The sequence below is a fragment of the Cyclopterus lumpus genome, chromosome 4 (assembly GCF_009769545.1).
Source record: "Cyclopterus lumpus isolate fCycLum1 chromosome 4, fCycLum1.pri, whole genome shotgun sequence".
Taxonomy (NCBI): Eukaryota; Metazoa; Chordata; class Actinopteri; order Perciformes; family Cyclopteridae; genus Cyclopterus; species Cyclopterus lumpus.
In genome coordinates, this window is record NC_046969.1 from 18,637,937 (window position 1) to 18,652,634 (window position 14,698).

Consider the following 14,698-nt stretch of genomic DNA (forward strand, 5'->3'; position numbering starts at 1 on the left):
TTGTGATTAAAACAGGAAAAAAGTGTGAGGTTCATGTATCGATTTCATTCTTTCCTTTGCGATTGCATTGTAAGGGAAGAGAATCAAAAGGGCAGGGAGCGGTGTTAAATGGGGAAATGTTGGCAAAGGAGTGTCAGGACACCCTTGAGCAAGGCACTTACATTGTGTGATATGATCGTTACAGCAGCCAGCAGCAAGAGGTTAAAAGCAAAAAGCAGGAAAATAATATGAATAACAAACAAACGCAAAGCTTGATCACTGTGGAGACAACTATTTTATACACTGTTAGGTAGTTATAAGCAATACATACTATTTATGAAGTCATCTTATACATAAAATGGCATGTTTGTAGAATATATAATATAACCAGTAGCTATCAAACAAATGTAGTGGAGTAAAAGTATAAAGGCAAATGGAAATACTAAGTACCTCAAAATTGTACACAGAACTTCCAACTTTCTTTACTTACAGTAAAGTGATAATTAGTTGGTCGTATATATTTCTTACGGTGTACATTTTCTGCCTGCCTCAGTCCATAGGTAAAAAGCACAAGACGACAAATATTCTCCAATAATTTTATTCATAATTTTAATATAAACAGTTAATTGTTGAATAATTTACACACAGCAAGATTTTTATTTTCATATCATTGCAACATTTTCTGTACATGTCACTACTTGGCTCTCCTTTGAAAACATAGAAAAAATAAATTGTCAAGCGTTCATTTAGTCATGGCACATTTTTGATCCTGTACAATATGCATGTATTTCTGTCTGTATGTGTGTGTGTTCAATATGTTGATATCTGTGATACATAAAGATAATGGCACATTTGGATCCAGTGTGAGGGATGAAGCAATATCTGTGGGTTGCGGGTTTGGGTTTTTTTGGACTGTACATACACACATATTCCTGCTGTCTGCATACGCACCGATGTCTCAACATAATGTATACACAACATATCCCAAAATTAATACATCAGCATATTCATCGGCAATAAATGACATTGATAAAGAGGTATCCTGCAAGACTACACACAGCATTCTGGGGACCACCTATGTGCACTGAGGAGAGAAAGACTTGAAGGACAGAGGAGAGGAGCGGGAGGAGCAGCGATCAAAGACAAAGAAAGCCGTGGTAAAGACTTCAACAGAGGACAACACGGACATTAATCCATTGATTTAAACAACGCACAGCACAGGAAACAGGATAGAGATAAATATAAGGTATTGGTGTATAAACTGGAGCAGACCACTGGACCGACAGATGACTCCTAAAACTAAAGAAGAAGCTGATTTTCCTCAGATTTGTCACCACAGCGGCAACGCCCCCCCCCACTGTCGACCTTTAAACAACAGCGGATCTCTCCCTGATCAATAACACAAATATGAACAGTTCATCACAACACTACTGTCAGACAGTATATTCATTCATAGCTGAAGGTGTTTCACCTTTATGCTGAAAAGTTGGATATTTTGGGAAATACGTGTGTTCCCTTACAGAAAGGCCACTGCTAGTTAGCTGGTTAGCTTAGCATAGCACAGTGGGGACACAGCTAGCCTGACTCGGGTAAACTCACTCATTAACACATGATGTCTCGTTTGTTAATTCGGAAAAGGAATATCGTTTAAAATTGTCATTTTTAGGATGGTTTGCGGTTTAAGGAAAAGTTTCTTTTGTCGGGTAATTCACAAAACAATTGAAATTGACGTTTTTACAATTCAGTGTTTGTACAAAATAAAAGAAAGCTTTTGTTACTGTTGGACAAATTTCCTATTTCCCAAAATAGTATTCCTTTAACACCTCCAGCTTTACAGTCTAAACTTAACGACGTGTGGTTGTTTGAACCATCAGTTTCCTTTTTTTTTTCTCTCCTTTTCTCTTATTTTTTTTTTGTTTATTAGCTTATTCAGGATATTATCACTCATGTTTCCTCTTCTTCAAAAGGATGTGCAGTGGTCTTTTCCAGTTTTTCACATACAAAAAAAAACAAAAAAAATAACACATTAGCAAACTAAACACACATTTTGTCAGAAACAATTTCATACAACAACATTTGTGATAGGTGACATATTTGTGACACAAGAAAGGCTTTATGGGTGACATGCTACTGTGGCTGGGCGGTTGAAATGCATGACAACATTCAGAACATGCATCGGATTAAAAGCCGGGTTCATTGCGAATGGTTTGAGGCCACGTGCTGCGTATGTGTGGTTACACAGGGGAAAGCCCTCGGACTGGAGTTGTGCTGCTCCTGTTAAATACATCGACAGACTGGACTCTGCTGTTCTGTGTCATGAAAACAAAAACAAAAATCTTTTGAAATTTAGAAAAAAAAGTAATATACACATTGATAACCATGTTAAATTCATAATGTACAAGAGTAGTAAAAGTTTGCAGTCAGAAAAAAGTAATTGTATTTGCCCTCCATACTTTGGCAAAAAAAAAAGAAAATTAGAAATCAACATCTCTAAAATGTAATACTTTTTTCTTTGCTTTAAAACAAAACGATAATACATACAATGCTTTGTTCTCACCCTGCGCTGTGTTATTATTATGCTCTGTACCAACCGCTTTTTGGGATCAGAGTTCAACAAAACAAACCTAAACTTCCCTAAAAATCAAGTACTTTCGTTTTTAGGGGGGGGGCAAGGAGATTTGATGCTATTTAAATTTGAGAGCTTATTAATCTGTTCTTTACAACAAATTGCATTCAAAATGGAAATCTCCAAATTGTAATGCAATCACTTGTTGCTAATCATTGTTGTTTGCCTGTTGTTTGGGGCCTTGCTGTCAAAACAGAATGATCAGTAAGCATCAAATTATCCGATATAGACGATTATTTTAGAGACACAAGGTCAACTGTCATAAAATCCAAATTACAGCATTTTCCCACTCAGCAGTGAGAATGTTGTTTTTTCTGCCATTACAACTAAAGAACACAGAATGCATACACACATTATTCCTGTGTTTTTATTTCTTGTTTGGGCCGTTAGTCTGAGCAAGGCACTCTGGGTCGGGGGCCCTGTTTGCTTTGCCACCCCCTGACCTGCAATGCTCCCATCCAACCGCTGGAGGGCAGTCTAAACCGCATCACAACAGAGAGAGGAGGATTCCTAACCATCTGCAAACGGGGCAGAAGGTTTACAGATTTATGAAAAGGGTGTTTGGGTTTTTGTTGTTGAAAACTTGTCCTTGAAGTTATCATCTCCATTTTTTATTTTTGCAAGGATGTTGTGAAGTTGCACTTCAGAGTAGATAAAAGGTAGGTAGGTCGCTCTTCTTCCTCCTCGTCCTCTTTATCCTCCAACCACAAAGCATCAAGCCGCCTGAGACCAGGCCCCTGAGACGAAAAGTTACAATCTAGATTTCATGTCTGTTAATAGTTCTTATGGCACACAGGATTGTCCCAGTCCAGCTCTTTTTTCTTTGCAAAAGGGGGGGGGCGGGGGGGGGGGGCGTCCTCCTCGTTAAAACTTTTTGTCAGTGTCCTGATCAGCCAAAACAGACCCAATCAATCCACGTCATTGACAGGAAATAAAGGTTATCTCTTGATATTCACAGTAGAAAAAATATACATACAAAACAAAAATCAGCACAGAGAAACAGACAAATAAACCGACCACGACTGGAGGAGATGTGAGATTTGAACGCAAACCGTTTTGACCACAAAGAGACAGATTGACAGACTGAGGAAGAAGAGTAGGGCTTTGTACCAGACAACCGGGCATAGATGTGATTTAAAAAAGCCAGGGTCCAGGGCTGAGCTTGGGTGATCACAGATATGCATTCAGAGCCAAGATATTCAGGTTAATGTCACATCCCCAGAAACCAGTACAGCCACTACTGCATACAGTCCAGAGGATTGGTGAATGCGGAAAAGGCAAATATACACAATAAAGCTACACAGCTTCTTCCAGCGCCCGGGTAAGCCTCATCTGAGTAACCTGTAGCAACAGTGAAAATGACTGCCCATTAAGCCAATTAACTGCCTTATGTTCCACATATAATAAGTGCTCAGGGTGAAAAAGTATAAGGAAAGTATAAGGGATAATAGTTGTATATCTTACGCTTGTCCCTAAACTCCAAAATCAAGACATTTAAAAACAGAGAAGGGACAAAATATCCCAACAATATCCACACACTGCAGGGGTCAGTGACAGCTTCCCCCGGCACGCAAGAAGAGAAAACTGAGAAAACACGGAGGGAGAGGGGTTTAATACACCACAAGGGAAAGGAATTAATCTGCAGGGTTGGTAATGTACGATAAAGTCATATTATTTGAAATGATTGGATATTGAGAGACTGACGGGGATGATTTAGGCTCTTTAGACTGATTCCTCCATATGCACTGAGGTAGACTCTGGCCAAACACTAAGACGACACAATTACTTACTAACTAACTAACCAACTAAGTAACTACACCACCTGTACAAACTAGGCTTTTACATCGCTCTACTCTCAAACATCGTAAAAATGCTCGACTAAAAAGCTAACTGTGTTCTTCTTATACAATGACAATGATCATAATAAAATAAATATCTGGTATTTCAAAGATATGGGCACCATCTTAATTAAAAATTGCATATGCATGTGAACACCACCACAAGATAAGCAACCTAGGTCAAGGTGGAGACAAGAGCTGTGTCCCATTTCGATAGTTCATACTAATTCTAACTGGATTTTTGAGTATGTAGTGTATACAAAGATGGACTAACTGCGACCTAAAATAAGAATTTAGTTTTAGTATGTAGTGTGGAATTGGGACACAGCTGAGGTCCACCATTTTTCTGTCATGTATGCAAAACTGACGGGCATCAGATTTCTTTTAAATTTTTTATATATCTTTTTTCTGCTTTAATTTCCAAACTATGTCACAAATTATTTACAAAGTACAAAAGCCCAAGATTGTAGCTCCTCAGAATAATTAGCTAAAATCTACATCATAACCTCGGGCGCCTATGAGTGCACAACAGCACAGACTCTGGCCAAACCCCAGTGTCACCGCTTAAGCACTAGGAGAACATTAATGTTCAGACCTTATTCTGGCAACAAGCTAGAACGATTAATACAAAATGTTAAAATAAAACTGCCCCACAGACTTCTACTTCTCTTCCAGCAAAGAACAACATTGTAACTCTACAAACACAAATGTAAAAAGCCTCATGAGAAGACATGCAGAGAGAGAGCACAGAGGCCTGTGTGTGCGCGTGTGCCCGCGTGTGTGTGTGTATGTGTGTGTGTGTGTGTGTGTGTGTGTGTGCGTAACTAGCCGATATAACTAGCCTGGACGTGGCTCTGGGTTTGAGAAGGCACTGGTAAAATATGGAGGCAGCTTCTCTGCTTTCTCTGACTCTGATTCTGTGGGGTTCTCCTTGTTGACAGAAGCTGCCAACACTTTGGCTATACTATAAGTGCTGAATGCTTTTCGGCTAGATTGGCAAACACACCGGTCGTGTCCAGTCTGCTGACTATCGCCTCTCAAATCATCAACTGCTGCGGTTAGACAGCGAGAGAGGAGCGATCACGGGGGATCTGTTGTGAAGCGCTGACGGCCTTTGGGCTCCGAATAGAGGTCATCGAGAACTCATGTTGTTAATGAGGGATCGGCAACTCATTCACTCGCAGGTTGGCAGGAATGTTTTTGATTCCAAGCAGGAGGGACACACTTCAGCTATTCGATTATTAAGAAGGAAAAACAAAGTCTTTCATGTGTGAGCTCTGGGGTGTGGTGATGGTATCAGCTTTTTTTGGGGGGGGGGGGGCAACGAGGGAACGAGCAGTTCCAACTAAATCCTGGAATGTCAGACCTGAGTGAAATAGCTGCTGCACACTGTGTCCTGACGGCCCAACTGCATGTGATAGCAGAGAGAATAATAGGATTAACAATCACTCACTCTCCCCCCCCCTCTCTCTCTGAGAGAAAGACTGCCCCTCTCTCCACTACCTGCTGTGGACTCTGAACACAGTTGGAACTTTCCGTATTTCTCTCCAGCCCCTCGACCACAAAACGTGGAAATTTCCAATAGCCTGATTTTGAGCAGTGAGTTCAGCAGCCAATGAGAAGCCTGAAGAAGCCTGAGGAGGGAGAGCGTGCGGGAGGTGTGTGTGGTGCAGAGCAAAACCGAACGACAATGAGAGGGGGAATATAATGTGTGAATTTAATAGAGAATCCAAAACTGAGGTCCTGAACTGAACCAGGTCTCAGGTGAGATGTGAGGGGAAGGCTACTGCTCTTCAATTTAAATAATAAGGGCGTTTAATGCAGACAAGACTTTTTTTTTTTTAAAGAAGGGCCTCATCGTTTTCAATTCCCCTGCGTTTGGCTGTGAGCGGTTGTTAATTCCCCTTCTTGCCGTGATCCGAGCAGCACCCACACTAGTTCATTGAAAAGCCACCACTGTTACACCAACACAAGGAAGTACAATCGCCAGGCAAAGGACGAGCTCTTCACACTCTCTCACCTCGCTGACGGTTAACGACAACCTGGACAACCAGCACAATCACGTGAAAGACATAATAAACCTGTGATAACAAACACATAAAGACCTCAGCTCCAGCGTGATCTGACCAGAGAGACACACAGAGACAAACAAACATCAGGTGCACTTCCACCTAGAAAGACCTTAAACCCCTTTTATAAAGCTTTTTTTTTGGTTATTTCGTATTTTTTCCATTGCTGTAGTAAAGTTTCCTCCTCAGAGGGAACAAGGTTTTTAAAAAAACAAACAAATGAGGGATCTGACGATATTTCGTGGGCTTTCTCCTTTCCCATCCGCGCAAACAGAGAGTAATCAAGAGGGACTGGAGGCTAAGACACAGAGAGCACTGATGGTAGATTAGTGTGATTTCTTGGGCTATAAAAATAAGAAAATTAAAAAAACCCAGAAAGAAAAAACCTGGCAAAACAAAATACTAGCGAAGCTTCTGATGAAAATATTACAAATATGAACTATTTACAAAAACATCAATATGCCATATATTACATATGAAATACTGGTACAGAAATACCAATATTCCATATATACTATATATATATTATATATATTTATATATTTATATACCCACTAAAATATATCAAAGCAGCAGCTATTGGTCAGTCTGAGGAACTCTTTTGTCAAATTCTTAACTGTTTAAATATCCTTCAGCCATATAGTGAGGACACAGAAATAAAACTGAGAAAGAGAAGAGGAAAAGAGAAGAGAAAACAACAATAAAAAGCAAATAAATTAGAACTATTCACCAAACACCCGATGAATTTGTGTGTAGTTTGGAATTCTGCAGAACCAGAAAAATAAAAAATAAGAAAACATTCCTCTAGGAATAGATGTTTGTTCTAGAATCAAGTCTTTGAAAGTCATCCCACTGTTCCAAACAGATTAAGTAATTGTTCAAAGGGAAATTAGTATAAGCGCTGATAGACACTTCTCTTTGTTTATAGGCCACATACAAAAAGGCCACTATCTGAGTAAAAAGATTTCACTTGGAGAAAAAAAAAAAAAACAAAGCACAGAAATGTGGAAATGCAGATTGGTGGGGAGAAAGGGAGGGACAAGTCTGGAGGAGGTTGAGCATAAGCAGCCTTCTTGGTTTTCTAAGGTTTGTTGTGTTCACAGTTTTGTTTTTTCTCTCTGTTTCCATCAGAAGGAGTCCTGGAAACGTGGCAATAGTGAAAAACAATAGATAGGTAATGTGGTAATAGAAAGTCCGATGTGTTGCTGAGGAAGTTAAAAAAGAGTTACACCGTGTTTGCATTCCTCGCCTGCCTGTGTGCGGCAGCCATGAGGAAGAAAATAAAAAGTCCTGAGATCTGTTTCTTTTTTGAAGGGCTTCTCCAAGAATACGAAAATCATTAGAAAATGATGAGAGGAACATGAAAGATACAGAAAAAAATGGACTGGAAGAGAAAGAGGATGAGGGGAAGGTTAAACAAGGTCTTTTTTGTAAAAACAGGAAATGTTAGGAAGGGCTGGATCTGGGCAACGATAAGATTCGTCCGTTTTTCTTGCCACCGTTCATGTGTGTGTAGGGGACATGCTCCTCATAGTTCCCCCTGAGGGCCACCGAGGGCCCTTTGTCCCTGCCTAAGCTCTCCTCTCTCTGGGAGTATGAAGACGGGTCCAATGGGATGCTCTCCATGTTGTCCAGGTCCAGGTCATACTCCTCTGTCTCGGGGACTTTGTTCTCCTCGCTGTAGAAGAAGGAACACTCATGGAAAGACGGGTGCAGTTCCGCCCGCAGCATCTCGATGATCTCCTGGAACAACGGCCGCATCTTGGGGTTGTACTGCCAACTCATCTGCATTAGGCTGTGCCTGGAAGAGGGAGTTAAAGGGATACAAAGCTTTAACCCTTTAATGCATACCCCAGGACTATATTACACCAAATCTAATTCATTTATTTAAGCACTCGACTCCCTTGGCACAATCAGAAACTACTGTATAGGATAAAAAATGTGTACCTTTTGATTTTGAACATTGAGGTATAAAGACGTTTGTGATATTGTTACGTTTGTACAAATTCAAACTCAGATTAAGGCACAGTTGCATTCTTCCGGGCAGTAGTTATCAGTAGATATACAATTTTACACAACATGTAGGTGTTCTGATGCAAGTTCACATGTTCAAAGTGTGTATCAGAGGAAAATAAATCCATAAAACGTTTGTAGGGATATCATCTGAGAAAGTGTGTCACATTAACCAGACAAGATATAATTAAAGGATCAAGACAGCCAAGGGGCCCCAAGGGGCCTGCGTGTCTGTGTTGACTCACATCCTCTCGGGGCAAATGTCCGGCCGGTCCAGGATTCCTCCATCCATGACAAACTTTAGAACCTGTTCGTTGGATAAACCCTGGTATGGCTGCTCGGCTAGCGTACTGATCTCCCACAGCACAACGCCAAATGACCTGCAGACACACGTACAACCACATGTGATCAAAAGGCACCAGCAAAGTAATCAGGATCGCAAAGACGGCACGACGACTGCAGAACTGTGACTTACCAGCAGTCAGAGTGGGCAGTGAAGACTCCGTCCTTCAGAGACTCTGGAGCCATCCACCTGACAGGAAGCAGGCCCTTACCTCCCTTACGGTAGTAGTCAGTCTCATAGATGTCTCGGGTCATACCAAAGTCTACGAGAGGGAGAGAGAGAAAGAGAGATTTATGACTCAATTCAACCACAACACACAACTAATCGAGATGAGCTGCAATTGCGATATGAACGACGAGGAAAACAAAACAAACACAAGCAAAAGTACCTCCAATCTTGACGGTGAAGTCTTCCGCCACCATGCAGTTTCTGGCTGCCAGGTCTCTGTGGACAAACTTCTTGGCGTTGAGGTAGGCCATGCCATCCGCAATTTCTGCAGCCATCTGGATCATCTCCTTCAGCGTAGGTGGTGAGCGGCCTGTGGGGTTGTGCTACAAAAACACACAAACACACAGTTACAAAGTCAGTCAGAGATGTTTTTTGAATATGAGAACGAAGCATCCTTCAGCTGTATCAATCTGCAGCTGAAGAGATGGGATTTCTGTGTCGCATACCTCAGAGTCCGGCCTGAGACCACGCAGGTAGCTCTTCAGGTCCCCGTGGGTCATCAGCTCCATCACGACCAGGGTCGGCTGACCTTTGGACACCACACCTAACAGACGTACCTACACAGAGACAAATACAGAAAAACACATATTTGAATTTACAATATTTACCCTTCCTTAGACTGACTAGGGACACAAAGAAACACTGAATAAGAACCAGTCCTACCCTAGCACCTCCTCTCTGGTTGGTATTATATTTAATGAACCCATCCAAATCCAAAGAGTTTTGTTCATTTAGATATGAAGAGCTACATCTGAAAATGACAAATTCACCAAATGTGGACGTAAAACCCCTCAAACTATAGATACAAGTTTGTATTTTAACGTGTTAGATTATAGCATTTCAGGACTTCACTTCAGTAAGCCGTGTCCTCAATTATTTTACTTTTAAGAGAAACATTCCTGCTGTTAACCAGGCAGACAAGATGAATACATGTATAAGATGTTGCTATAATGCCAACTCTCTCTTCATCTGTGGATAAATAATAAAAAATGCCCCCCCTACAGCTCAACATGATTGTTTACAGCTGACAGCACAACATATGGCAATTTAATTGGTGCTTAGGAGGCTATTAAATGAAAATATATTGGTAGGCACAATTGTTTACCAAGTGTGAACAGTCAAACTGTGTGTCAATATGGCAGCATCGACACAACAAGCGAGTCACGATCGCATGAGTCATACATGTTCACGCTGGTTTCAACCGCCGGACAGAAAGCTGAAATATACTGTAATTCACACGCGTATGTATAGCTGCTCCAGTGTGAGGAGCCTGTGAGACACTGTGGGACAGTTTGAAAAGCACTCTGAAGTGTCGTACCACGTGGTGACAGCTGAAAGCCTTCATGACGGAGGCTTCGTTGAGGAACTCGATCCTCTCGCGCAGACTGGCCGATTCATTGACCGTCTTGACGGCTACTTGTGTGTCCGGGTCTCCTTTGATGATGTCCTTGGCGATTCCCTCGTACACCATGCCGAAGGAGCCCTGACCCAGCTCTTTGAGCACCGTGATCTTGTCCCGGGGCACCTCCCACTCATCAGGAACATACACTGCACAAAACAAAGGCACACGCCGCCGTGTCGATGAGGTGACCATTCACAAATCATCACGTTGTGCTTTTAGAGACAGGAAAAAGCAAAACATGTTGTACTCCTCAATCGTATTCTTACCATCATTGGTGCTGATGTACTCCGGGTTTGAGGAGGCGATGAGAGGTCCGGTCGGGCCTTCTGTTTGCCTGTAACACGACAACAGAAAACTGTTACACAACGGGGAACTTTCTCCCCCCCCAGGTGTAGAAACTAAATAAGCACCAGTCCTTCTTTGATGTCGTAAAGAGTAGGCTGCTCAGTTTATATATCCAGCAGGGTGGATCCTCCAGATCGGCAGCATGCCGGGCAAAGGTCTCACCTCTTTTTGAGGATCACAAAGACTCCGCCTCCCACGAAGAGCAGCAGGATGAAGCAGATGACTGGACCCATCACAATCCAAATTAAACCTGGATCCGCTGTAATAAACACAGAAGTTATTGGTCAGTTTACTGGGAAGATTTCAAAGTATGAAAGACACTTCTGTATTAAAGAATATGAATGTGTGAAACAGATGATGTAGGCCTTGGTTATTAAATATCTTATAATATTTATGAACAATTATGTAAGCAGTTTATGAACTTCCAGATTTTTGTGAATAATGCATAACATGCAAGTTCATTTAAATCAAACATATAGCCCCCGGTCTTACAATTGGGCATGAAGAAGTAAGTGGTTTCTGTAAAAGAGCCATTTCCAGCCAAGGAAGTGGCGCGGACCCTCACGCTGTAGTTTCCAGGTTGCACAAGGGAAAGCTTTGTGCCCCCTGACTTGAGGTACGCCGGCCGTGACACACAAGCTGTGTGAACCTGGGAAAGAAATAGAAGAAAAGAAACACTTCAGCTCGAGATATCACACGGAATAATGACAGGGGATCACACTGGGGAGTGTCACCAATAGTGCATTTGTCCGTGTAGGAAGTGGAAACACCGTGGATCACAATGAGCAAAAATGCAGAAACACACATGAAAGGAGACATCTGTTGTCCTGGTGCATGCTGGGAGGTATCCCTACATGTCGACCTAAGGACGCTACAGCATAAATATATATTAACTAATGCTCCCCCACCACCAACTTTATTTAATCCAAATAAGAAATAACATTTAATTAAAAAAAATTACATATTTTTTGACTGATGGAATTACAAAATATACTGTACATTGAATGAACAACAACACATTTATTTATTAGGGGGCAGCTATCAAAGAAGAAAACCTGCAAAACTGTGTTAGAATATTCACAACTTTCAGTCTGAGCCTGCATAAACATCATGCAGGAGATGTCGTCTGAGATGCCAGTCCATCCCTGCCACTGCATTAGAGCCTTCCTTCCTGCCTCTGTCACTATGGTAACAGAGCTGCTACTGGTTCCTAGGGTCAGGCAGTGCCGCAATGAATAGCAATGAGAGATGAATTCTCACTTTTACAGCAAGTAAACAACAACAACAACCCACACTGGTACCGAAACACACTGGCAGAGAGGAGCACTTCTGTGCACAAACGCACAGGTATACCAATACGCAAACACACACGTAGTGGAAGCATGAGCAGTTTGTCAACAAATAGATATTTTGTTCCTCTCTCCATATAAGGAGTATATTGCAAACCTTTCACAACTGCATCCACTTCCCAGAGTCTAACTCCTGGTTCTCTCTGCATTTTCAGTCATGTTTTGTTATGCACCCGTCTCTTATGACCCTGCTTCCCCCACTCTCTCAAAAGGTCAGGGATGGTTGGTACTAACCTCTGAGTCTCCGACCTTTCTGTAGAACACCTCATACAGAATGATGAGGCCGTTAGGGGAGCGAGGGGAGTTCCATTTGATCAACACATAGGGAGGCTCGGCCGTCACTATCTCATGGGTCACAGGGCCCGGGATGTCGTCTGCTTTCTCTGTAGGTACCAGACATTAAAGACAAGCACTGAGCATGTGTGCAGTCCAAAGCACTACATTTTCACATTGTTCTAGTTGTCAACTTTTGTCCCCGATTGCTTTTAGAAAACATTTTTTGGGTGCACATTTGACATGCATGCATATTTAAACAGTTTTGAGTTCATTCTGATCACCTGAGGCCCTTTCTGTGCCTCATACATAGGTACATGTGTATGGTCATGTCATGGTGTGTGTTCTTGTAAGTCTGTCAAAAGCAGATATACTCAGTTGCCAAAATGACCAAAAAGTTGAATCAACATCTTTAATCTTTAAGGACTTTCAACAAAAACAGATAATCTTAACCTCGATTAAGTTCAGATTTCCTGTGTGAGAGTTGTACTTGTTCTTACCCTCTGGCATAGTTCGAGCACTGACATAAGTAGCCATGCTGCAGCGTTTGAGGTCTGTTACATGGTTGCAGGCCATGATCTCGATCTTATAACTGGTAAAGTGTTGCAGGTTGGAGATGAGTGTTGACTCCTTTGAAGACACCTTTAGCTCCACCTGAGCAGAAAAGATGAGAGAGACGTTATTCATGTCAGTGTTTTCATGGAGAATAGCATCGCTCTGTGCCATTCTGAGGCTAAACTAAACAATAATTTTATTTGCTTTTGCTTTCTTTCCGGTAGTGACAAAAACATAAATATGTCATCTGCTTTCAATGATTCAGAAAGAAAATTAAAGGCTCACAATGTAAAAGGAATTTATATAATTGGAATTTCAACTAGTTAAGGGGATCAGTATTGATTTTCTTAGTGTACATGTCCGTCTTTAAATTGGAAATCTGGGATGGGGAACAGAACAACGATCAGCACATACATTGGCAGGAGAATGACAAATATGTATGGTATAACAATCTAAACTGTGTGAGACCTTGGATCCCTCCTCCTCCTCGTCTTCGTCCTCAGGGGTGGCTGTGGTGGAGCCGAAAGCCAGACTGGGGACTGCGGTGAGGAAGAAAGAGGGCAAGGTGGCGTTGGCAACTCCCACTGAACGCCGGCGACGAGATGGCCTGAACAAACAGAACAACAGGTAAAGCAGTTAGCAAAAGTTATATAAAAAACAACCTGAAGGAGTCAGTGTTATTTTCTGGAGCCTCTACACGCAGTCCTCTCACACGAATGGCTCCCAGAAAAGTCAGAAGCATTTCATAGGAATTAGATCCTGGCAGATGGAGCAGTAGTGTGAAGGAGGCCAGTGAGGACCTCTGCCCACACTAACCTTTACAGTGAGTAGCAAGTTTGACTGCATGACATTAATCCACAAATACCATGTAATGCCCTGCTGGAAGGGCTACCAACCCTCACCACTGTGTGGCGCCAATGAGCAGGTCCACGTTACTCTCCGGAGGCCATGAACCAACTAAGACACAGACCTGCAGTGTACCACAGCGTGAGGACAGGTAGAATGAATGTCAAATAATGAGAAAACCATCTTCCTTTCATCCAAAACCACCACCATCAAGTGTCCTTGAGTAGCACACTTCACCCCAAGCTGCTGCGGTGAAGCCTCCCCTTCACTACACAGTGAAGCGTAGTTAATGTTGAGCCCACACCCGCTCACCTAGATGAAAAACATCCAAGCTTCCTGCATCTATTTGCGTGATGGAAAAAGAGAGCACGAGGAGTTCTTTGTGTGCTACGGTGTATGGAGCTGACCGTGGCTCATTCAACAGCATGGATTCAAAATCCAGCTGAGGTGTGTGTTGGTTTGAGTATTTGTGTGCGTCCAAATGGCCATCTGCATGACCGAGCCCTTGACTGGCATGAATGATAATGGGCACAGTAATTACAGCAGAGGGAGAGACTGTGTGTGTGTGTGTGTGTGTGTCAGGCGAGAGAGCACCGCGGCCCAGACAATAATCACCTCCCACCCTGAGCCCCCCACTGTAGTGCCCTGTACAAAAACAAGGGTCTACATAAACCACACGCACACGCACACGCGCACACACGCACACACACACACACACACACGCACACGCACACACAAAAGAGGTGTGATTAAGGCTGCAGAGGTGCTCCAGTGTTGCTGCACTGCCACAAACAGCAACTAACAAAGCCAGCAGCTCCTGTGGTGCTACATT

The 14,698-nt window shown here is 42.3% G+C and overlaps 1 protein-coding gene across 3 annotated transcripts in view; it reads right to left on the bottom strand.

Moving 5' to 3' along the window:
• Positions 1–571: 571 nt before the first annotated feature.
• Positions 572–14,698, bottom strand: part of insrb (insulin receptor b) — an 83,128-nt gene continuing 69,001 nt past the window's right edge. For all 3 annotated transcript variants that reach the window (XM_034530464.1, XM_034530463.1, XM_034530465.1), the window contains exons 12-23: positions 13,489–13,627; positions 12,966–13,119; positions 12,427–12,575; positions 11,336–11,492; positions 11,006–11,102; positions 10,765–10,832; positions 10,415–10,644; positions 9,543–9,653; positions 9,257–9,419; positions 9,001–9,130; positions 8,771–8,905; positions 572–8,313 (exon numbers count right to left, since the gene is read on the bottom strand). In XM_034530464.1, coding sequence (XP_034386355.1) covers positions 7,959–8,313; positions 8,771–8,905; positions 9,001–9,130; positions 9,257–9,419; positions 9,543–9,653; positions 10,415–10,644; positions 10,765–10,832; positions 11,006–11,102; positions 11,336–11,492; positions 12,427–12,575; positions 12,966–13,119; positions 13,489–13,627 — 1,888 coding nt within the window. In that variant the 3' untranslated portion in view covers positions 572–7,958. The remainder of the gene's footprint in view (positions 8,314–8,770; positions 8,906–9,000; positions 9,131–9,256; positions 9,420–9,542; positions 9,654–10,414; positions 10,645–10,764; positions 10,833–11,005; positions 11,103–11,335; positions 11,493–12,426; positions 12,576–12,965; positions 13,120–13,488; positions 13,628–14,698) is intronic.